This window comes from Schistocerca nitens, chromosome 1, assembly GCF_023898315.1.
Source record: "Schistocerca nitens isolate TAMUIC-IGC-003100 chromosome 1, iqSchNite1.1, whole genome shotgun sequence".
Taxonomy (NCBI): domain Eukaryota; kingdom Metazoa; phylum Arthropoda; class Insecta; order Orthoptera; family Acrididae; genus Schistocerca; species Schistocerca nitens.
Window position 1 is genome coordinate 514,210,529 of NC_064614.1, and position 23,062 is coordinate 514,233,590.

The 23,062-nt window shown below is 41.2% G+C and overlaps 1 protein-coding gene and 1 non-coding gene across 2 annotated transcripts in view; both read left to right on the forward strand.

The window, feature by feature from the left end:
* LOC126253228 (probable 3',5'-cyclic phosphodiesterase pde-5) overlaps positions 1–23,062 on the forward strand; it is an 824,318-nt gene that overhangs the window by 715,942 nt on the left and 85,314 nt on the right. Inside the window, exons 11-14 of the mRNA XM_049954419.1 lie at positions 1,916–2,153; positions 13,418–13,576; positions 16,267–16,436; positions 18,279–18,390. Coding sequence (XP_049810376.1) covers positions 1,916–2,153; positions 13,418–13,576; positions 16,267–16,436; positions 18,279–18,390 — 679 coding nt within the window. The remainder of the gene's footprint in view (positions 1–1,915; positions 2,154–13,417; positions 13,577–16,266; positions 16,437–18,278; positions 18,391–23,062) is intronic.
* Positions 1,217–1,291, forward strand: Trnat-ugu (transfer RNA threonine (anticodon UGU)). Its single transcript has one exon. It is a non-coding gene; the product is annotated as a tRNA-Thr (tRNA).

Consider the following 23,062-nt stretch of genomic DNA (forward strand, 5'->3'; position numbering starts at 1 on the left):
CCCATGCAGACACAAAAACTGGCTGCTCTGTTTTGCTTGTGGTCCCCATGTCATTGTCATCGCTGAACCCTCCAGCTCCGCATTCTTGGCGCCGTTTGCTAGGCAACATTGCAGTACACAGCCCTCACCTGACGTCACACGAACTGACAGGCTTGCTCTTCGTTCAGACACCTCACACCGCATGAAGCTTTCCTCCTCCAAGAAATGTGCTGAAAGAGTCGGATTCATTGTCCGTTCTGTCTCAAATCCTTCGACGGAACAATAGGTATGGTCATCACGGCCAGTCACATTATCGCAACCGTTAGAACACGGTGTAGGTGGTGACTGCCCATATTTCTCTGACCGAGATTATAGAAGTTTATGCTGGCAACTACGACTAATTACATGATTTGCCAAACAAATTATGTACAGATTATTTGAGAATTGATGTGAGATATGGAAAGTGCTACAGTCCCTTGCAGTTTTCGATACGAAAGCTCTTGCTCCTGAAGTGTATACTCGTGCTTCTATTACAATTGCATTGTTGTTGTCACATTAAAGCCAAAATATTTAAACTGTATGGCACAGTGGTTCCTAGCCTATGTGAGACGATAACAGATGAATGAGAACAGACACACCAACAAAGTGTAGAACCTAATTAAACAGAAAATTTAAAAGAATAGAAAAATCCTATTTTGAAAATGACAAAAGATAAATAACACTTACATAACACTTGAATAAATAATACTTACTCCTCTTTACTGATGGTTTATTAAAACAATAAATAATCGGTGAATGGGGGCGATAGGTACGACTTACTTGTAACAATCTTTTTTATTATATATGACGGTAGTATCTGTTCTCGAAAGAACACATACCGTGGATGACCATGCAGCTTTGCTAGAAATGAAATGATAATTAAATAGACACCCTAGCTGCAAACAGGCGTTGATAGCAAAGCTGCATGGTCATCCACGGTATGTGTTCTTTCGAGAACAGATACTACCGTCATATATAGTTAAAATATTGCTTCCCGGCCATTGACCTTCTTGTGTGAACGCACACGCTATGCCCGAACTCGTACGAGACTTGGTAGATTAATCTGCCACGAGTAATGAGTATGATGGGCAAACATCTATTAGGCGCACTACGAATGTAGTGGTGTGGACATGTTGGAAATGTGGATCTCACGGGGAGCGTGCAATGGATAAGTCCCTGCAGACGCAGTATCCTCTTTGCCCTCGGTGGCTCAGATGGATAGAGCGTCTGCCATGTAAGCAGGAGATCCCGGGTTCGAGTCCCGGTCGGGGCACACATTTTCAACATGTCCCCAGTGAAGTATATCAACGCCTGTTTGCAGCTAGGGTGTCTATTTAATTATCATTTCAAATCTTTTTTATATTAAATTTTGTTGTAGGTTCCGCAAATAGTAAGTCATGATCTAAGCTCATTCACTTTCTCTGTTTTGTAGTCATTACAACGGTAGTCGATAATCTGCTTTCACACCTCTACATTGTACCGAACTGAATCAATGTCCTTTGCAATACTGGTGGATACTCATCGCCAGTCTTTAGTCAAAATGTTGACATTTCTGTATTCCCATAGTCTATTTTCATAGTATGGGTTAAGACCTCAGTGCATGAGAAAGCTTGGAGGAGAGCTTTATAAAATAGTGAATGTTGAGTGACTGATGATGAGAATTGTACATAAACGTTAGTATAACTAAATACCAGTAACAGAGATTATTTGTTTAAAAATAGCTTAATTTTGTGAGAAAATCATAATTACTCACAGGATGGAAATCGATGATATATCATGCAATGATCTTGGCTGGTAATTGCAACAATCAGTTCTATATCACATTAATTGACATATTTGTATCATAAGAACATTGATTAATCAAAAATATCCTCACCTGTAGCTTTGCTTGTTTCAGTTATTATTTCAACGTGTTCAAGCTGGATGACTACGAGAAGGCGCGCCACGCTATATTCATGTTCAAAGACCTGTTCGGGCTGTCTTCGTTCGATTGTGATAGCCTCATCAGATTCACGCTGACCGTCCGGAAGAATTATCGCCGTGTGCCCTACCACAACTGGACTCACGGCTTCTCTGTCGCAAACTCAATGTACTCCATCCTGAAGCACTCGAGGGCTGCCTTCAAGCACAACGAGGTACGTAATTCGACACCTGGTATTCATTAACTCAGGAGTAAGACAGGTAGATAGTACAAGACAGTGTGAGGCTATAAGTTATTTTTCATGTGGAAACACAAGACTGAAATATTAATTACCTATAGAACGTCACTAACAACATCTGTACATCATAAATCCTGTTTGGAAAATGTTGGAAAATGGTAATGGTTTTTTAACACTCGGTGTTAAAAAAAAACGTCGATTTTATTACATCACCCAGTCCTGTTTGCAATAAGTCTGTTTCACCCCTTTCAACTCAATTTTTTCTCTTCATCAATTGTGTGTGTGGTTCACATTATTTCCGAGACGCGCTCCTGAAATTATTTCGTCTTGAGTTGAACTTACTTCCTTACGTTTATGCTATAACGTGAGACAAAATTGAAGTTACGGTACTGAATTGCTCCACGTCAATTATGATTTCGTCCAACAGACCTGAGATGGAAATACATGACCATGTCCTCCTCTATTGATATCTGACAGACTGAGACGAACGAGGAAATTTCAGATGCGGAAGGAATAAGGAACATCGACGCCAGGAGCGCGGAAACGTGAAGGGAGGATGGTAATTGGGTGTATAAAAGAAGGAACAGTCACCCTGAGAATTGAGAACGTCAGGGAGCAACTGATGATAACGAGCCACGTGGTGAAAATATTGTGACAAGAAGATACAACACACTGGCGACAGACCCGCGAAAATATTATAGAATATACATCTAATTTCTCTCCTTTAGTAGTGACAGTATAACATAACGGGTCGTCAACGTTTTAGCAAATACGAGTGTAGAATTCTGCTTGACTTCTCATATCCGTTGGAAGATAGGACAGACTGCGGTCTTCTGACACATTAAAAGTGTCATTGCGAATGGGACTTATATGTCGACCTTACTGCAGCTTGACCGTCGCCGCGGTATGTAGTCATCGGGGTAGGATCTCCATTGTGAATCACTGATGAATCGGCCAGGAATGTCCATCCCACAAACAAAACGTTTCGATCCTGGGGACAGGTGGTTCACATTCGCATCACGGTGCAGCTGGGCTCCCCGTCATCCGGGAGCATCTGTGACAGTGACACAAACTTAAATATTGATCACTTCTCTTCAAAGGGAAGCCCTTTGTTGTCCACTTCGTCCACAGTCATCACGCCTGCAATGTATCTGTCGTTACTGCTACAAATACATGTCACAAAGACAAAGCTCTGGCGTTTGCGAAGAAAACAAACTACTCCGTGGCGCCCAGAACAAATAAAGTGATTGCCTGCGTCTTCTGGAAGTGGACCGTAGGCAGGTGCACATCGCTGGTGACGGTAGGGTGGCAGTCCTCCCCCCTTCCAACCCCCCCCCCCCCACACTCACACACAAAACGTTTTAGTAGAAGCGTTTATATTTTTACAAATATAAATTTCCGTCTTTGTGAACTAACTTTCGAAGAATAAAGCAGCCTAAAAGCTAAGTCTCGAAAATGCAAGGGATTCTTGAAAATTGCAACACCCTTTTTAGTTTATTGCCCACGTGACGGGCTTGCGTTCTGACAGGTGAGGGCACCCATTTACATACATAACTCGAATAACTATTTGGGGGGCCACTGGTAGAACGCACGAACTTCAGAAAGTTCAGAAAGCGGAAACAGAAAGAGAAAAGTAAGACCGATTCTAGAATAAAGGCGCAAATGACTCAAGTAAACAACATTCCTCTCATTCACGGGAACGCCTAGTCAAATTCTGCAGACCTATGTTCACAATCGTAGTGCTAAGTGAAATATTTACAATGATAAATGCGCACTTTATACTGAGTAAATTTTGATTTTGCTGTTATAGTTCATTAATATTAACGTGACAAATGTGCTCCTCAAATTTGTCGATTAATCCTTTTCAAATGCCGTATTTCTCTGACATGGAACTCCTTGGAAATGGGCCGTCCGGTGTGGCCGTACGGTTCTAGGCGCTTGAGTCTGGAACCGCGTGACCGCTACGGTCGCAGGTTCTAATCCTGAATCGGGCATGGATGTGTGTGATGTCCTTAGGTTAGTTAGGTTTAAGTAGTTATACGTTCTAGGGGACTGATGACCACAGATGTTAAGTCCCATAGTGTTCAGAGCCATTTTTGAACTTTGGAAATGATGTAAAAGCAAAGTACTCAGTGAAGTAAGAAAATTATTATTGTAATAAAATATCGAATCATTGCTATTAATGTAATCTTAGGCATCCGTGGCATGTTAACAGTGGTGGTGATGGCAAGTTAGATTTTTTTTTGGATGTAGGAGGTGGGAAAGAGTGGAGACTGTCACAAAGTGTGACACCCCCGTCCGGAACCGAACTCTGGGTCCACACCTGGCCATAGCAGCGCTTAGAATTAAAGCAAGCTGTGGCCATCTGCGCCTCAAATGCCTATCATCCTGCGCAGGATGTTTGCAGTGTCTCAAATGAAATTCGTAGTAGAGCTTCTCTTAAATTAAATAATATAAATTTATGGGTGTGTGAGAGAGAGAGAGAGAGGGGGGGGGGGAAGCAAAACAGCTACGAATGTGTGTACCAGCTCCCTTCGGTGTCAGAATTTCATTAACGCCTCTGTATCTTTTACTTACTCCGAAATATTATAATTTTCACAGCAGTTATCTGCAATCTATAAAAGTTCACACTTCACACCATTTTCTCTATTATCCTTTCCTAACTTCAAAACACACGCAAACAGTACAATATATACAAAATTATTAAGGCTTTCGTGGCCACTTGTTGACAAACTGCCTATTGGCTTCTGTCTCGGGTTCTTCGGCCGACGTTCATCTAATGATTTTTCTGACGTTTCGCCAGCACGAGTGGCTGGCATTGTCAAAGGTTCACCCTCCATTGCCGGTGGTGAACTGGAGGCGAGCTCGCGGCCGCAGACTATATGTACCTGGCGCGCCAACGTCCGAGGGCTTCTCCGCGGTCATTTCCGGTGCGGTTCTCCTCTTGCTACCTGCGACGGTCGTTCGCTGCAGTACGGGAAGCCAGGATCCGTTTACCTTAAGGCTTTCCTCTTTCTTGTTGAAACTGTTCGCGTGTTTTTGGATTTCTACAGCTTCTCTGAACAAGCGCGTGTGATAGTGCTTCTCTACAGCCAGATGCAAGCGCCTATTCACCACCGCCCAAGCACATCGTATCTACGACAGAATGGAACGAGCTTTTCTTCGTGAGCGAATACATACAACACAGAGAGACTTGGCAAGAACGGATCAGGAACTTCTGGACATTTTCTATCAACTAAGTAGCAGAATGCATCGAGACGACTGGGACAAGATCGACAGCATCACTCACAGGAGCATGCAGAACGAACTCGAGCGCTGCGCCAAGCGGCAAAAGAAAAAGTTTGAAAGATGCCGGAAGCAGACCGACAAGGCGATTCCCGACATGTCACACACAGTGGTCAACCTCACTGAACGACAATTGACCGAAGAGGAAGTGTCAGTCCTTCAAAAAGGAGGGAATTTCGCTATCATCCCGAGAACTATACCTATGGAGGACATCATTGCCAACACCGAAGCAGCCATTCGGACCCTTCCTTGTGAAAGGGCAGAGGAAATACGCACTGAAACAGCCAGGATACTGCGCCGAGCAAAACCACCAGCTTGCAACCTGAAGAAAGAAGAGGTACAAGCCATTAAGAATCTCAACGCCGACAAGAGTATATTGGTACTGCCTGCCGATAAGGGGAATGCGACCGTCGTAATGAAGACCGAAGATTATGAGCAAAAGATCCGAGACCTATTAGATCCGACGACGTACCGAAAACTAAGCGCAGATCCGACGCAGCGTATCACTCGGAATACGAATCGATTAATCAAGGCGTCTTCTCTGCCGGCGGACATACAGAGAAACCTGCGCAACACAGAAGCCCTACCACCTCGGCTGTATGGATTACCCAAGATCCATAAGAACAACATTCCACTGAGACCGATCGTTAGCGCTCCTGGCTCACCAACGTATAAACTGGCGAAACACTTGGCCTCTCTGCTCCAGCCAAACGTGGGAAAGACCGACACATACATTAAGGACTCAGGACATTTCATTGAGAAGCTGAAGAAACTGAAACTTGCGCCAAACGACATCCTGGTCAGTTTTGATGTTGTTTCGTTATTTACGAAAGTGCCACTCAGCGACGCTCTGGAGCACATCGGTTCCATGTTCCCGCAAGACATCAAAAAGCTCTTCCATGCATGTCTCACCACGAGCTATTTCACGTGGAATGGCGATTTCTACGAACAGCTGGAAGGCGTAGCCATGGGTAGTCCTCTCAGTCCAGTGGTGGCCAACTTTTTCATGGAACAATTCGAAGCACAGGCACTGGACTCGGCGACTTGCAAACCTAAGGTGTGGTACAGGTACGTCGATGATACTTTCGTGGTGTGGAGCCATGGTGAAGAACAGCTCGGTGAATTCCTGAGACACTTGAACAGCCTCCATGCCAACATAACATTTACCATGGAGGTAGAAAAGGACAGGAAACTGCCATTTCTAGATGTGCTGGTCACAAGGGACGGCGAAAACCTGGGACACAGCGTGTATCGAAAACCGACACACACGGACCGATACCTGCACAAACTGTCAAACCACCACCCGAGCCAGAAAAGAGGCATGATTAGTACGCTCGTAACGAGAGCAGGACGAATATGTGAGCCTCAACACCTCAAACGAGAAATGCAACACCTGGAAACTGTTCTGAGGAGCAATGGGTACTCCACAAATTACATTAGAAGTGTAACAGAGCTAAACACTCGGCGAAGTAAGGAACCAGAAAAAGAAATGTCGGGTACGGCCTTTCTGCCATACATTCCCAGAGTGACGGACAGAATCGGCCGTATATTGCGCAAACACGGCGTAAAGACGATTTTCAAATCGACAAGGAAGATCAAAGAGTGTCTTAGATCGGCGAAGGAGAAAAGAGACCCATTTGCAATGTCGGGAATATACCGTATACCTTGCACATGCGGAAAAGTTTATGTCGGAATGACTGGACGATCCATTAACACCAGGATCAAAGAGCATAAGCGACATTGCAGGTTGGGGCAGGTGGAGAAATCGGCCGTGGCAGAGCACGCACTGAATGAGACCGACCACGTAATAAAATTCGCCGACACGGAAGTTCTGGCTGTAGAGAAGCACTATCACACGCGCTTGTTCAGAGAAGCTGTAGAAATCCAAAAACACGCGAACAGTTTCAACAAGAAAGAGGAAAGCCTTAAGGTAAACGGATCCTGGCTTCCCGTACTGCAGCGAACGACCGTCGCAGGTAGCAAGAGGAGAACCGCACCGGAAATGACCGCGGAGAAGCCCTCGGACGTTGGCGCGCCAGGTACATATAGTCTGCGGCCGCGAGCTCGCCTCCAGTTCACCACCGGCAATGGAGGGTGAACCTTTGACAATGCCAGCCACTCGTGCTGGCGAAACGTCAGAAAAATCATTAGATGAACGTCGGCCGAAGAACCCGAAACAGAAGCCAATAGGCAGTTTGTCAGTACAATATATATTTACTCATACACACAAATTTATCTGTAAGACCTCATTTACCAGGTGGGCTATATAAGCTTCCAGTTTTAGTTTGAAACCATAAGGATTACTAACACCTCATTTTCATCAACGAAATGTGAAACCGTAATCACACCAGCAGCGGTGTGTGACCCGCGAAGAGGGTGAACGTGCAGCAACTGCGGATCAGTAACGCGTATTTCGATTCTTCACTGCACCTGAAACATAAAAATTGACTTCGTTATCAACTATCAGGACTGTGTCACCAGTAAATAACATTAAGGATGTCGCCTATAATACAATGTAGTTGCATTGACTGACTGTTCCGTCGGTTCTTGGTAGAATATTTTGTACATTATGAATGAAATCAGGGGGAAACTACAGCCGTAATTTTTCCCGACGGCATGCAGCTTTCTGTATGGTTAAAGGATGAAGGCGTCCTCTTGGGTAAAATATTCCGGAGGTAAAATAGTCCCCCATTCGGATCTCCGGGCGGGGACTTCTCAGGAGGACGTGGTTATCAGGAGAAAAAAAACTGGCGTTCTACGGATCGGAGCGTGGAATGTCAGATCCCTTAATCGGGCAGGTAGGTTAGAAAATTTAAAAAGGGGAATGGATAGGTTAAAGTTAGATATACTGGGAATTAGTGAAGTTCGGTGGCAGGAGGAACAAGACTTCTGGTCAGGTGAATACAGTGTTATAAATACAAAATCAAATAGGGGCAATGCTGGAGTAGGTTTAATAATGAATAAGAAAATAGGAATAAGAGGGGGTTGGGTTGTTTCGGGAAGGAGACCAGACAGAGAGGTCATCGGTCTCATCGGATTAGGGAAGGATGGGGAAGGAAGTCAGCCGTGCCCTTTAAAAGGAACCATCCCGGCATTTGCCTTGAACGATTTAGGGAAACCACGGAAAACCTAAATCAGGATGGCCGGACGCAGGATTGAACCGTCGTCCTCCCGAATGCGAGTCTAGTGTCTAACCACTGCGCCACCTCGCTCGGTAGGAATAAGAGTAAGCTACTACAAACAGCATACTGAATGCATTATTGTGGCCAAGATAGATTCGAAGCCCACGCCTACCACAGTAGTACAAGTTTATATGCCGACTATCTCCGGAGATGACGAAGAGATTGATGAAATGTATGATGAGATAAAAGAAATTATTCAGATGGTGAAGGGAGACGAAAATTTAATAGTCGTGGGTGACTGGAACTCGATAGTAGGAAAAGGAAGAGAAGAAAACGTAGTAGGTGAATATGGAATGGGAGTAAGGAAGCCGCCTGGTAGAATTTTACATAGAGCATAACTTAATCATAGCTAACACTTCGTTTAAGAATCTTGAAAGATGGTTGTGTACATGAAAGAGGCCTGGGGATACTGGAAGGTTTCAGATAGATTATGTAATGGTAAGACAGAGATATAGGAACCAGATTTTAAATTGTAAGACATTTACAAGGGCGGATGTGGACTCTGACCACAATCTGTTGGTTATGAACTGTAGACTAAAACTGAAGAAACTGCAAAAAGGTGGGAATTTAAGGAGATGGGACCTGGATAAACTGAAAGAACCAGATGTTGTAGAGAGTTTCAGGGAGAGCATTAGGGAACGATTGACAAGAATGGGGGAAAGAAATACAGTAGAAGAAGAATGAGTAACTTTGAGAGATGAAATAGTGAAGGTAGCAGAGGATCAAGTAGGGCTAATAGAAATCCTTGGGTAACAGAAGAGATATTGAATGTAATTGATGAAAGGAGAAAATACAAAAATGCAGTAAATGAAGCAGGCAAAAAGGAATGCAAACGTCTCAAAAATGAGATCGACAGGAAGTGCAAAATGGCTAAGCAGGGATTGCTAGAGGACAAATGTAAGGATGTAGAGGCACATATCACTAGGGGTAAGATAGATACTGCCTACAGGAAAATTTAGGAGACCTTTGGAGAAAAGACAACCGCTTACATGAATATCGAGAGCTCGGATGGAAACCCAGTTCTAAGCAAAGAAGGGAAAGTAGTAAGGTGGAAGGAGTATGTAGAGGGTCTATACAAGGGCGATGTTCTTGAGGACAATATTATTGAAATGGAAGAGAATATAGATGAAGATGAAATAGGAGATATGATATTGCATGAAGAGTTTGACAGAGCACTGAAAGACCTGAGTCGAAACAAGGCCCCTGGAGTAGACAACATTCCATTACAACTACTGACAGCCTTGGGAGAGCCAGGCCTAACAAAACTCTACCATCTGGTGAGCAAGATGTATGAGAAAGGCGAAATACCGTCAGACTGCAAGAAGAATATAATAACTCCAATCCCAAAGAAAGAAGGTGTTGACAGGTGTGAAAATTACCGAACTATCAGTTTAATAAGCCACGGCTGCAAAATACTACCAAGAATTATTTACAGACGAATGGAAGAACTGGTAGAGGCCGACCTCTGGGAAGATCAGTTTGGATTCCGTAGAAATGTTGGAACACGTGAGGCAACACTGACCCTACGACTTATCTTAGAAAATGGATTAAGGAAAGGCAAACCTACGTTTCTAGCATTTGTAGACTTAGAGAAAGCTTTTTGACAATGTTGAGTGGAATACTCTCTTTCAAATTCAGAAGGTGGCAGGGGTAAAATACAGGAAGCGAAAGGCTGTTTACAATTTGTACAGAAACCAGATGGCAGTTGTAAGAGTCGAGGGCATGAAAGGGAAGCAGTGGTTGGGAAGGGAGTGAGACAGGGTTGTAGTCTATCCCTGATGTTATTCAATCTGTACATTGAGCAAGCAGTGAAGCAAACAAAAGAAAAATTCGGAGTAGGAATTAAAATCCCTGGAGAAGAAATAAAAGCTTTGAGGTTCGCCGATGACATTGTAATTCTAACAGAGACATCAACGGGCCTGGAAAAGTAGCTGAACGAAATGTACAGTGGCTCGAAAGGAGGATATAAGATGAACATCAACAAAAGTGTCGGAAGTTCCATGCGGCTTTTCGCGGTTGATGCTGTAGTATACAGAGAAGTTGCAGCATTAGAAAATTGTAGCGAAATGCAGGAAGATCTGCAGCAGATAGGCACTTGTTGCAGGGAGTGGCAACTGTCCCTTAACATAGACAAATGTAATGTATTGCGAATACATAGAAAGAAGGATCCTTTATTGTATGATTATATGATAGCGGAACAAACACTGGTACCAGTTACTTCTGTAAAAAATCTGGGAGTATGCGTGCGGAACGATTTGAAGTGGAATGATCATATAAAATTAATTGTTGGTAAGGCGGGTACCAGGTTGAGATTCATTGGGAGAGTGCTTAGAAAATGTAGTCCAGCAACAAAGGAGGTGGCTTACAAAACACTCGTTCGACCTATACTTGAGTATTGCTCATCAGTGTGGGATCCGTACCAGATCGGGTTGACGGAGGAGATAGAGAAGATCCAAAGAAGAGCGGCGCGTTTCGTCACAGGGTTATTTGGTAACCGTAATAGCGTTACGGAGATGTTTAATAAACTCAAATGGCAGACTCTGCAAGAGAGGCGCTCTGCATCGCGGTGTAGCTTGCTCGCCAGGTTTCGAGAGGGTGCGTTTCTGGATGAGGTATCGAATATATTGCTTCCCCGTACTTATACCTCCAGAGGAGTTCACGAATGTAAAATTAGAGAGATTAGAGCGCGCACGGAGGCTTTCAGACAGTCGTTCTTCCCGCGAACCATACGCTACTGGAACAGGAAAGGGAGGTAATGACAGTGGCACGTAAAGTGCCCTCCGCCACACACCGTTGGGTGGCTTGCGGAGTATAAATGTAGATGTAGATGAAAAGCAAAATGAGGATAATGGAATGTAGCCGAATATATAACAGTGATACTAAGCAGCTGAGTGAAGCAACTGTGAAAGTAAAATTTTTTACCAGGGCAGGAGAACGTATGGTAGCTGAATAAAGGAAAAAATGGGGCAAATGAGTAAGAGAGATGATTTACAACATTTGGATGGTATTATGAGTCGTATCTTCAGCTATAAATGGCGGGTAAGAGGACTGTGTCTGGCCGTTCAGTACAAACCCTGGGTCCATGGACATTTGTATACTAATTTCCATTATTTGAAGGTAGTTCATCTTCCTTCCTTTATGGGTATCATGTAATACTTCATGTTTCATCTTGTAGCGATGGCCGTCTTTAGGCAGGTAGTCTATAAAAGTAGTTTCCTTTTCTAAGTTTCCAACTGTGTGGTGTTTCTTCAAGGGGGTATTTATTGCCCTGCCAGGCTGACCTATTTAGAATTTACCACAGTTACAAGTAACTTTACATATTCCACGCTTTTCCAAAGCTAGAGTACTGTCTTTACCATGGGGGAAAAAGTGTCCAGTAATGTTGTGCATATCAAATGATGATTTTGCTTCCCTGGATTTAATCTTTGTGGCTACGTCCTGTAAGACTCCTGGTTATGTAATTCTGCAACAATATTTCACAGCAGCAATACTTATCTTTATACCTGATGATGGCGTAACAGCCGAGAATCGGTTCTTGTAACAAATAAGAAATAATGTAGAATATTACAATAGTGTTGTGTGTGTTTCATTCACAGTGGAGTTGCTTTTGTCAAGATCATTGACTTTTTGTGCCATAAGTAGTTTGTACGAAATAAAGTACCAAAATGTGTCCTCTAAGTCTTTCGCGGCGACGTGTTTGAATAATGTCTTCTCGGGTTTCAAGCCGCCTCAGCTCTAATAAAATACTCGAGCTTTCGACGGCAGTTTCTGTCGTCGTCGTCGCCGTCGTCGCCAGGAGTAAAAACCACTGAAAACTTGAGTAATATATTCGGATTCGTGGGGTTTGAAAAACGAGAAGATTTCATTCAAAGTTCCAATAATTATATAACATTTTGTATACATTTGTTCACGGTTACTAAAGTGGGAAAACTTGCTTTCGAATGTAGGACCGAGGTCTCATTTATTGTCCGTGCACTTCCCACGAAACCAGATGGTTTCTTCTTTTGAAGTGCACAAGTCTATCATACACGATTATGTGAGAACAGTCATTGCATCTTCAGAGTGAAATCATTTTTTGGAAAAAGAGTTTCCATCCTCAACATACGACCTCTATTGTCCCACTGGCGTATCACTACTAAAATGGCGTCCCGTCTACAAGCCTCTAGTACATGCCGATGGTGAAAAATTGCGAAGTTGTACGTCTGCTGTTATTAAACTCCATCAGATTCTCAGGCCCCGCCCTGTACATATATGAAAGTACATGCAAATGGAATTGCCATGGCTCCAGAAACTAAAAGCTATACTTAATCGTTCTAAAGTGAAGTGCAATTTAGCAGTCCTCGTTTTAATGTACAGCAACGTTTCCTTACTTCATTTTCTCATTTTTAAGATCCAAAAGAGGAAAAAGCAAGTGTATACGCTTCGAATACAACTGCTCTAAGGTCTCACATTAGAATCACAGATACTAGTGTTCGTAATTTGTAACCATTTTTTCCATGTACGTGTTTTTCTCTTTCGTCTGTAAATCTATCAAATTTATTTACAGTTTAGTTTTCAATATTTGGAAATGTCACTTAGAGCTGCGACAAAAATACTGCATTATACTCTGTTCCACTTGTATTTTTACTGTCAGATGTAATATTTATCCCACAGAGTACGTCTTCCTTCGGTAACCGACACCGCAACCATTGCAAAAAAGTAAATGCTTTTATGACATGTTTCTTAAAAGTTGTATCTGTTTTCAAATTTTGTAAAAAGGGAATATGTCTGCAGTGTCTCGCCTTGTACATTGCTTCGCTGTGCCATGACTTGGATCATCGTGGGAAAAATAACAAGTTTATGTTGGACACAGAATCGCCGTTAGCTGCCATCTACAGCACGTCCACCATGGAACATCATCATTTTAATCAAACAGTTACCATTCTCCAGCAGGTAAGAAATGTTTCTAACAGTAGTGTGATTTACTATCATTTTAAAATAAATGTATAACAACAAAGTATGAAGAAGAAGTAAGTTATATTGGACCACGTATTGACGAGATTCACGAAACATGGTAAAGTAATTATATTTTCTAAAGTGACACATCAAGAAGCAAACTCCTCTACCACAGGAAATCTTCAATAAAGAAACCTCTGATTCTTCCAGCTGACGAAGCAGTTAGAACAACCCATAACCGATAAGAAGTGTGTAAAAAGATCAAGAGTACTGAATGAAAAAAAACTATTAGTTTCCTAATCGCTTCAGTACAGAATTAACTTCCACGCTTTGGGCCTATCAATCTCATTCCCAACTGGGAATATTTTTGAGGCTATTATGATTTCAGGAATTCGCCACACAATCAAGGGAAACGTCCAGAAAATCGTAGTCGTAACTGCAGAGATGGACCAATTTCTTATATTTGCTTCTCATGGAATGCTTTGAAAGCCTCGTGCGTGCTGCTGTATCTGATAATGTGAATAAATTTTTACTGGAATACTCTGTGGGCAATTGGTTCCCTTCGTTGATAACATTTAACTAGTTTCAAATTGTCTCTTACAATATTACCTATCTCACTGCACTTTTGTAGCTCGTTTGCCAAATTTTGGCACGTAATGTGATTAAAGTATCACCGCAAAATATTTTCAAAGGTCGGCTTACCTCTCCGCCGCAAATATCTGCCCGGCTTGGTGTATAACTGCTCTGGTCTTGCTCACTGCATACTGTATCATCAGGATTTTATGACTTCGGCCAATTTCAGTCTTCAATTCAACCTTAACATCTTAGTACACGTATTTTGGCACAGTTTCTGTGCTGAATATTCCAAGATTGGTTCCTAGAGGTCAAATATTCTACAAGAGTATTCTAAATTGCACTACAGCGTAGGATTTTCACTTAGATAAATATAAAAAAATACCAGTATTCTCCAAGGTTCGCTCACCCTCACTATCACGATGCAACATATACTGTACAGTCTACTGATACAGATTAAATAAATCGCAACTCACTGAGTAATTAGCCATTCTGCATGGCGTTATTAGTTTTCTAACACTTACTTTTCGGTGCAGATATGTAATCAAATCGTTTAGCGCTCATTTTTATACGTCTTTAACTTCTTGATAATCTCACATTCAATGCTCTGATGCTCGCCAATTAAATTATCCCCTTGATGCTTCACTGGATTTTTCATACAAACGGCATTTCAAACACATCTTCAAATTTTCACCGCTGATGGTGTATAGTTCCTATTTCTTAGAAAAAGGCAGGAATACTGCTAAATCGATTGTTTTCTACTGTTTTTATCGCAGGTATTCATTCTGCTAAAACTAAACCCTTCAAATTGGTTTTCCCTATGCTGCTAACCATTATACATATTTTTACATACACCCTATACTTTTTATGCCTGCTTCAAATGTTGTGCACTTTTATACTGTAAAAGGAATTATGAAGAAAGTTGAATAGACAATCTTACAGAATTCTCAAATTATCTATTTGCAGTTTTCCGTCTTCTCTCTCTCTCTCTCTCTCTCTCTCTCTCTCTCTCTCTCTCTCGCTCTCTATCTCTTTATCTCTCTCTCTCTCGCTGTGTGTGTGTGTGTGTGTGTGTGTGTGTGTGTGTGTGTGCATACGCAAGCACATGTGTGCCTACATGTTTGATTATTAGCTACTGCAAAAAAAGTATGTAATTTAAACTTATAGCAGTTACTACAAATAGTTTCTTGTTTTTTTTTCATAGATGACAGTCACCTTAATCTATATGCACATGCTTCGATTTTGCAGGAAATAGAATGCAATAGAAGAAATTTAAGTTACCCAAATTACTGCTGCTGGTCATACACTTCACTCACCAATGCTTGCTGCTACTTTTCCGTTCACCAGTACTAAGTGCAGGTTGTTTATTTTTAGCTTACATAACAAGCTTCGCATGTTTACTGATTACCAGAGACGGGAAAAAAGTCTAATTCAATAAACAAGAGGAAATGTGTATTTTCCATTGCAGTGCTGCTGAGGTCATCACTTGTCCCAATATCTCCCGCAGCGGTTGCTGTGTGCTGATAGGGTATTTCCGTTACAGGTTTCTTGTCAAGTTCACTTCGAACGCTCCAGCAAATCCATGCACCCTACTGAACATTTGTCCATATATCACTTCTCATTTTCAACCGGCATCTTTACAATGTCAGCTAGAGACCAAATCTGAGCAATAGACGAATACTTTTATCAAGAAACTGAATAAAACCAGTCATGAAGAACATGCACTTTCTCACAGTTGTTGGTGGAAGCTCTTGCTTTCTATTGCAAAGTGGGTATCAATTCCTGCAATTAGTCCGTGAAATTCAAATCCAGCCTGCGTAATCCGACTGTTGGACTGCTTGATCTTCTTGGACAATTTCCAAATTATGCTTACCCCACTCTAGTAAAATTATCAAAACTTAATTTAAGAAGAAAGTTTTTAAAATTTTTAAATCTGTTGATTAATTTTCATCTGAAATATCAAGTACTGATCAATTGTTCCACCTGTTGTTAAATAGCATATATCGTAATTAAGTCTGTGACCTTTTTCTACTTCCATACTTCACTAGCTACTTTGTAAACATCTATTAGTGTACATTTCATTGTGTTAATAAATTTATGCTTCGGTTTTCCAGAAAGGCCACAATATATTCTGCAAGTTGTCCAACAGTGATTACAAGCAAGTGTTGAGCCTCATGAAGCACTGCATACTTGCAACAGATCTCGCTGTCTTCTTCCCTAACAGAACAAGGCTATCGGAAATTGTAGCCGACCAGACATTTTCTTGGACCAATATGGAGCACAGGTATGCCACACCGAAATTCAATGGCAATATAAATAACGAATACGTTGTTTACTTGAAGCAGATCGTTACTGAAATAAAGAAACAAGATAGCTGTACAGAGTTCTAAGATCGAATTATGAGTGTGCAATCTATTAAATGATCACTCAGGAGCTTTATCTTTGGAATAAGATCAGTCAGATAATCGTTTTTGAGTCTGTGTAATATGAGAGAAAGCAGCAAGGAACACATTTTTTACTGGGTAACAGAAATAGTGGTAAGATATTTTTATCATTAATAGCTGTGCCAAATGTGTTTCACTGTACTAAGATAAAACTCGAGCGCTATAGAAATAGCAGTTTGCTCCAATCATAGTAGCAGGACAGATATCAGGAAAAAATCAACTAATGTGATTAATTGTATAAATACTGTGTCCAGCCCACGATAGTAGCGAATTTCATTTCATAATGTATCATCATGGCATATCTGTCAACTGGGAAATCACACCACTTATATTGTAATAAACATAATTAAGACTACAACCGAAAGCAACCATCACATTTTAGGTATTTACTTGTGGAGGTAAACTAAGACTGCGAATGTTACATTATATTTATTTATTTAGTTACTTATCAATTTCATCTTGAAATGCCACCGTCAAATGACAATTTGATTTATTGAGTCCGGTGAGGTGGTGCAGAAGAGTATTATATGATGACAGTCTTGCAAGCCGAAATCGCTAACACGTCCAATGAATACTTACGAACACTCACAGTTTCTGCTTTCATGGAGGGGTTTTGAACGTTTTTTACCAAACAACAGCTAAGAATCTATTAATTTATGAGCCTACACTCTGACATTTTGCTGAAATGAGAGAGACGTGGGACTATAGGGTATCATGCCATAGCATTTTATTGTGAGAATAATTTGAAAAATTAGTAATGAGGTAACATACGACAAGAAACTGTGATTGGTTGCACTTGCATGTTATTGAAATACTCAGTTACTGAGCTTGTAGCCGGCCTCTGTGGCCGATCGGTTCTAGGCGCTTCAGTCCGGAACCGCGCTGCTGCTACGGTCGCAGGTTCGAATCCTGCCTCGGGCATGGATGTGTGTGATGTCCTTAGGTTAGTTAGGTTTAAGTAGTTCTAAGTCTAGGGGACTGATGACCTCAGATGTTAAGTCCCATAGTGCTCAGAGCAATTTGAACCGAGCTTGTAGAAAGAGGTAAGATACTTTTAAGACATGTGATAACGATGTAGCCGTGATACGAGACATAAATAAATTTTCCATTTACGGGACGGCCTTGTGTAGAGAATGGAGGTACCAATCTGGAACATTGTTTTTTCTTTGCAAGTGGACAAGGTGCAACAAGATATTACTAAATAGATAGGATTCAAAAGGAATCTTAATGTATTCCTCGTTGCCCATGTCTTTTTGGTGTAACTCGGTATGTAGAACCGTAAATTAATGTTTTCCGAGACATATTTTTAATGAATTTCACCAATGTTTATTACATTCATAAAAAAAGTAATTTAATAACGTAATTTTTTTAGTATTTATACAAATATAGAGTAACTTACATTATTTCGATATTTATAGAATATAGCCTTGACTTTAAGCAATGGTCCATTTGAGTAGTAACCTCGGAATTATGAATTATTATAAAGCACTGCTGCAAGTAGAAACTACAACATAGAGCATAATAGTATTTTTTAACTGTTTTGAGAAATGTTGACACTATGATGTTGTTATTATTTCATGCAAGTGTTGTGTACAGGTATTTCATTTTAGCACCGTTGCAAGTTATTACGTCATGTAATTATGTCACATACGGACAAGTCATAGCTCATGTCTTCTCAACAGGTTACTACTGCAGGCCATTGCTATGACGGCTAGCGACCTCTCAGCTAGTGCGAAGCCGTGGGATCTACAAGTGGAGACTGTTAAAGTCATTTTCGAGGAGTTTTATGAGCAGGTATCGTCCGCAGCTAGTTATATTTGTAATTGCTTTGCCGCTTCATGCGTGTAATGCAAACTTACATTTGATAGAAGAAACTGTTATGTCTCAGTACGAAATGGGGAAATACAAAAAAAATGTGCATAATTTGGTCTACGAACTGATGTGGTTTAGCTTCAGAAAATGTTTTGAACAGCGTGTATGAAAAATAAAGCTGACGTGTGAATTGTTTATTTCCTTTGCGTTTCCTAATGATTATTTTCACTTACGATGGTATATCACACTTCTGCACGAAGCACAAGTACCAACAGAGTTCTATCACAATTCCAACAGATACGTTCAAGCTTATTGTGTTGTTTCTCTGTTCATAATCGTCTGCTGCATTCGTTGGATTTAAGTGTTCAACGATAGTAATATTACCATAGGACTCGTGGATAGTGCATGTAAGTGGTCCAGTTAAGTGCACTAAAATTACTATAAAGCGTCGGTCATATTAACTGAAATGAATGTCACGGATATTCCTTGTTGTACACGAAGATGCTACAGACTAAGTAAAATTTAGCCCTTACCAGTCTAACAAAGTCTTTCTGTGCCAGAGACCCAGTCTTCATCTTTGAACGCTGAAAGTAAACATGCTTTTTAAGAGACTGAACGACACAATTCTCTGTAATTGAACGATTCTTCTACATTGCTTCACCGTAATATTTCATGAAGAAGATCTCAAGCATTTTTGTCACTATCGTGTCCCTTCTTCTCCCGTTACTTCTCCAAAAATTATCCCATCGTGTCACGTATCTAATACCACATCTCTGTTTGGTAGTCACAGTTACATTTGGTAGTAATGCACAGGTATTTACTTTCTTGGAGCTTGGAGTTTATGCTAGTGTACTTTTCCTCATTCGCTGCCACTGCTATTTTAGCTAATAACAATAGAGCACTTAGTATCCCTCTATTCCACATGCCCTAATTTTGACATCGTGTATTTCTGCAAATTTCCTTTCTGTTTTTCATCATATTGTTCTGCTAAACACTTTACAAACAGTAAAAGCCAAACTGATTGTTCGACAGTTCTCGCGGTTATCCACTCGTCGTTTGTTTGGTACAATGACGACAATACTTTTCTCTTTCATGACAACTCTTCTCTTTCATGAATGTTGGCAGCATGTTCAAATACGTAACATTGCTTATCTAAAACTGTTTTCAGTTGTTCCATAGATATTTCATAGCCTTGCTAACTTGTCTTCGTCCGAATTATTCAGTTTCTTGTCAGGCATTGAATTAGAATCACTCAGTTTTTGTCCGACTATGAACGCAGTGTTGCATTTCTCTTACAGTTAACATCCAGTGTATTCTTTTCCTTGCATGACTGGTCTTCTCAGTCGTACTTACATGTGCTGCATTCCCTTCATTTGTCCGTCCCTCTTCCTCAATTACCATCTTCACAGAGGTTTACGATCCTGATCTACTATGGTAACACGTTTTTACTTTCCACTTCACTGAAATTACCTTTACATATTACAGTATCACTGTTGTGTACAGACTCGTCTTCTTCATTTCCTTTATGTGAAACTGCAGTTCTTTCTAACTAAGTTTCTTTGCAATGCGTTTTCATTTCATTTCTAGGCAACCTATAAAGATGTCTTCTCACCAAATCCGTTCACCTCTCGGCTGTGCATTCTTCTGGATACTCAGCGATATTACATGAATTATTATTTGCCTGCACCTGACTTTCCTGTACGTATGGCGATGTCTCTGGCCATAAATATTTCCTTTCTTATTCCATTATGGTATTGTGATAAACTCCTACAGTGAATTTCCGTTTAGCTCAGAAGTAAACTGTAAAATTTCCACGCAGTGTGCCACGTTTCTCGGTACTCTGATTTATTATCTAACAGACCTGTTTCTACTGCAGTAAGTAAAGATCCTGTGTCTCAGTAGGAGCAAGAAGTTAACCACACATCAAACGAAATTAACGTAAATTCTGAGAATACCAAAAAACGGTAGGTGAGAGAGGTGAATAAAAATATCGTAGGAACTGAAAGTTGAAATTGTGACTTATTGAATGAGATCCTACTACGCAGATATTCAGGCTCTTGTAAGAATAAGATACATCTTCTTGACAAGATAATAAAAGAAGTTGTCACTGCAGAAATGCGCAAATGAGTGAATTGAGCTCTTGGCCACTCACTCATCCCACTCAGCCAGATAATTTAATAACGGATGCTATTAGATAATCTCTTTCGCTTATCAGAGCTATAGCTAATCCATAAAAATAAGACACAAAAAGATGATAAATAAAGGAAAAATGAATTCGAATAGTACGATAACAGGGATATAGGATATTCCTTCTCCATCTCGGGGCATCTTTTCTAGTGAAACACTGTGTCCATATTGGAGAGCACGCTTTATTAATATTCGTCAGCAGACACTGACATCAGAAAGAGCCGATATTTGCGTAGGGAGTCAGTCCTTTTTAACTTTATTGAAATTTAGTGTTCTGAACAGTTGCGACACACTTGGGATATTTCTACAGATGCATTCTCAGTTGTACTTTTTTAATGACAATAACAGGGTATTAGTGTTAATGTTTTAATATTTTCTTGCTTATAACGCTTTGCACTTTGAGCTATTATATTTATCATTATGTTCTCAGTTTTATATAAGTTGATTTAAATTATTAAAATTGACTGTTAACTGCTTGTATACGTTCTCCGGACAAGAAAATGTAGTCAACTGTGCCCTAAAAACGTGTACCACTAGTGATAACAACAGCTGAGATTCATTCCAGCGTGACCTGAGCGAGGTTCCGGATACACGAGACATGTCCAATGATTCCTGCTTCGAATGCTGTAACTGAAGTTTTTTCTTTTTGAAAGAGGTTCCCGAGAATTTTAAACAAGAGTCAAACCGGGGCTTTTTTAAAAAAAAATAGACAACGGAATTAAGGAAGCTTAAACTTCAACCACCCACAGACCAAGTTGTTATTAAAGAAGGAATACAAATTGGGCTTGCAAAGAATATCGGACGTGTGCTTTTCAAAGGACGCGTCCTTCCATTCGCCTCTTACATTTTGGTAAACCACGGAAAACTTAAACTTAGATGGCCGAACGAGGATTTGATTTTCGATACGTCGAAATGAGTCACGTACGATAAGCACTGGTCCACATTACTCGATGGTACTTTGTAGTTGTAGCCAAGCAGCCTCAATTTTAGTTGTTGGAGAGTAGTGGTAGTGAATATCATTCAAGTCTACGTAGACACTCAAAATTATCTCTCAACTGTAAGACCTATTTTCAGATATTTGAAACGTGCTCAGGACATCAGAGACCCTCAAGTTGCGTCAACCAGAGTGTCTTGAGATCTTCGGCGAAGACGATGCCGCGCCTTATTTACATCGCCGCAGTAAAACGATTCACCTGACCTGATAAGACTTTTCCAGTGTCATGGTTCTCTATTGATGTATATTTGCGGACTAAAGCCGGATAACTTTACATACAAAAGTGAGTAAGCAGAGGAGCATGTAAGTCCGTTCCAAACGTCCACGCTGTACAGTTCCCTTTGGATATTCATCGAGCCAGGAGAGGACGAATATCACCATCCTGAATCATTTTTGTCCCTCTAAAACATGCTAAGGACCTAGTCGACACTAATAATCCTTCGGCTGCGTTTGTGAAGTGAATACCTTGTTCGCCGATTTGTCTGCCACCGCGGCTGAGCCCGTAGAATAATGCGTATCAGTGCATCAGCGAAATCCAGCAGTGCAGTGAATGCTGCCACTCCCGTCACCTCCGCGTTGAGAGACCGCCACGCGGTTAGTATAAGACACGTTCCGCTCTGTTCCGGCTCCTTGGATGTTCTCAACACCTGAGCAGACTTTGCCAGCTCTCCTCGTGCAATAGCAAACCTTCATTTTCTTGTTCGGCGAGCTTACTGCTTTGTTTATTGTTTCTGAATCTCGCGTGTATAACGAGGAAATAAATACAAGGGCTTTTCGGAAAGTAAGGTTCTATCGGGCGGGAAATGGAAACTACAGTAAAACTACAATGAAGCTTTGTACAGATGTGTTGGGCAGTGTCTCTACTACGCCCGTCCATCGCGTCGGGTCGCTCTTTTCAGTTCTGAACGCACAGCGAGCATTTAAAGATTCCTAGAAAATAGGGTCTTCTGCTAAGTATGAGGGCCTGATGAGAGATTTCGCCTGATGTCATGCAGCCCACAAAACATTACTGTTATGCGTTTCCTTCTTCATGACAATTCTCAGCCGCACTCTTCAGGGGCAATGAATATGCTCCTGCAGCGTTTTCGACGGGAAATGTTTGACCTATAATACAGCCCCTAATTGGCTCCCCCAGAGTTCAATCTCTGCTCAAACGAAGCGCTGGCTATGAATAACATTTTGGCACAGGCAACGAGCTGTAGACCACAGCAGGGAGTTGCCGAGGGAATTGGAAAGTTGGAACAACGCTACGGCAAATGTCTAAGTCGGAGCGGCAACTATGTAGAGAAGTAGCTGAAAGGCGTAGCTGGCTACTGCAAATAAAACATTTTTGTTTTTCACAGTGGTTTCCATTTCGCGACCGATCAGACCTTACTTTCCGCACAGTCTTTGTAGTATGATAAACCTGAGGAGTCTCGATACAAATCCTGACATCAACGTCTGTACTGATTTGTCATGACGCAACAGGACATA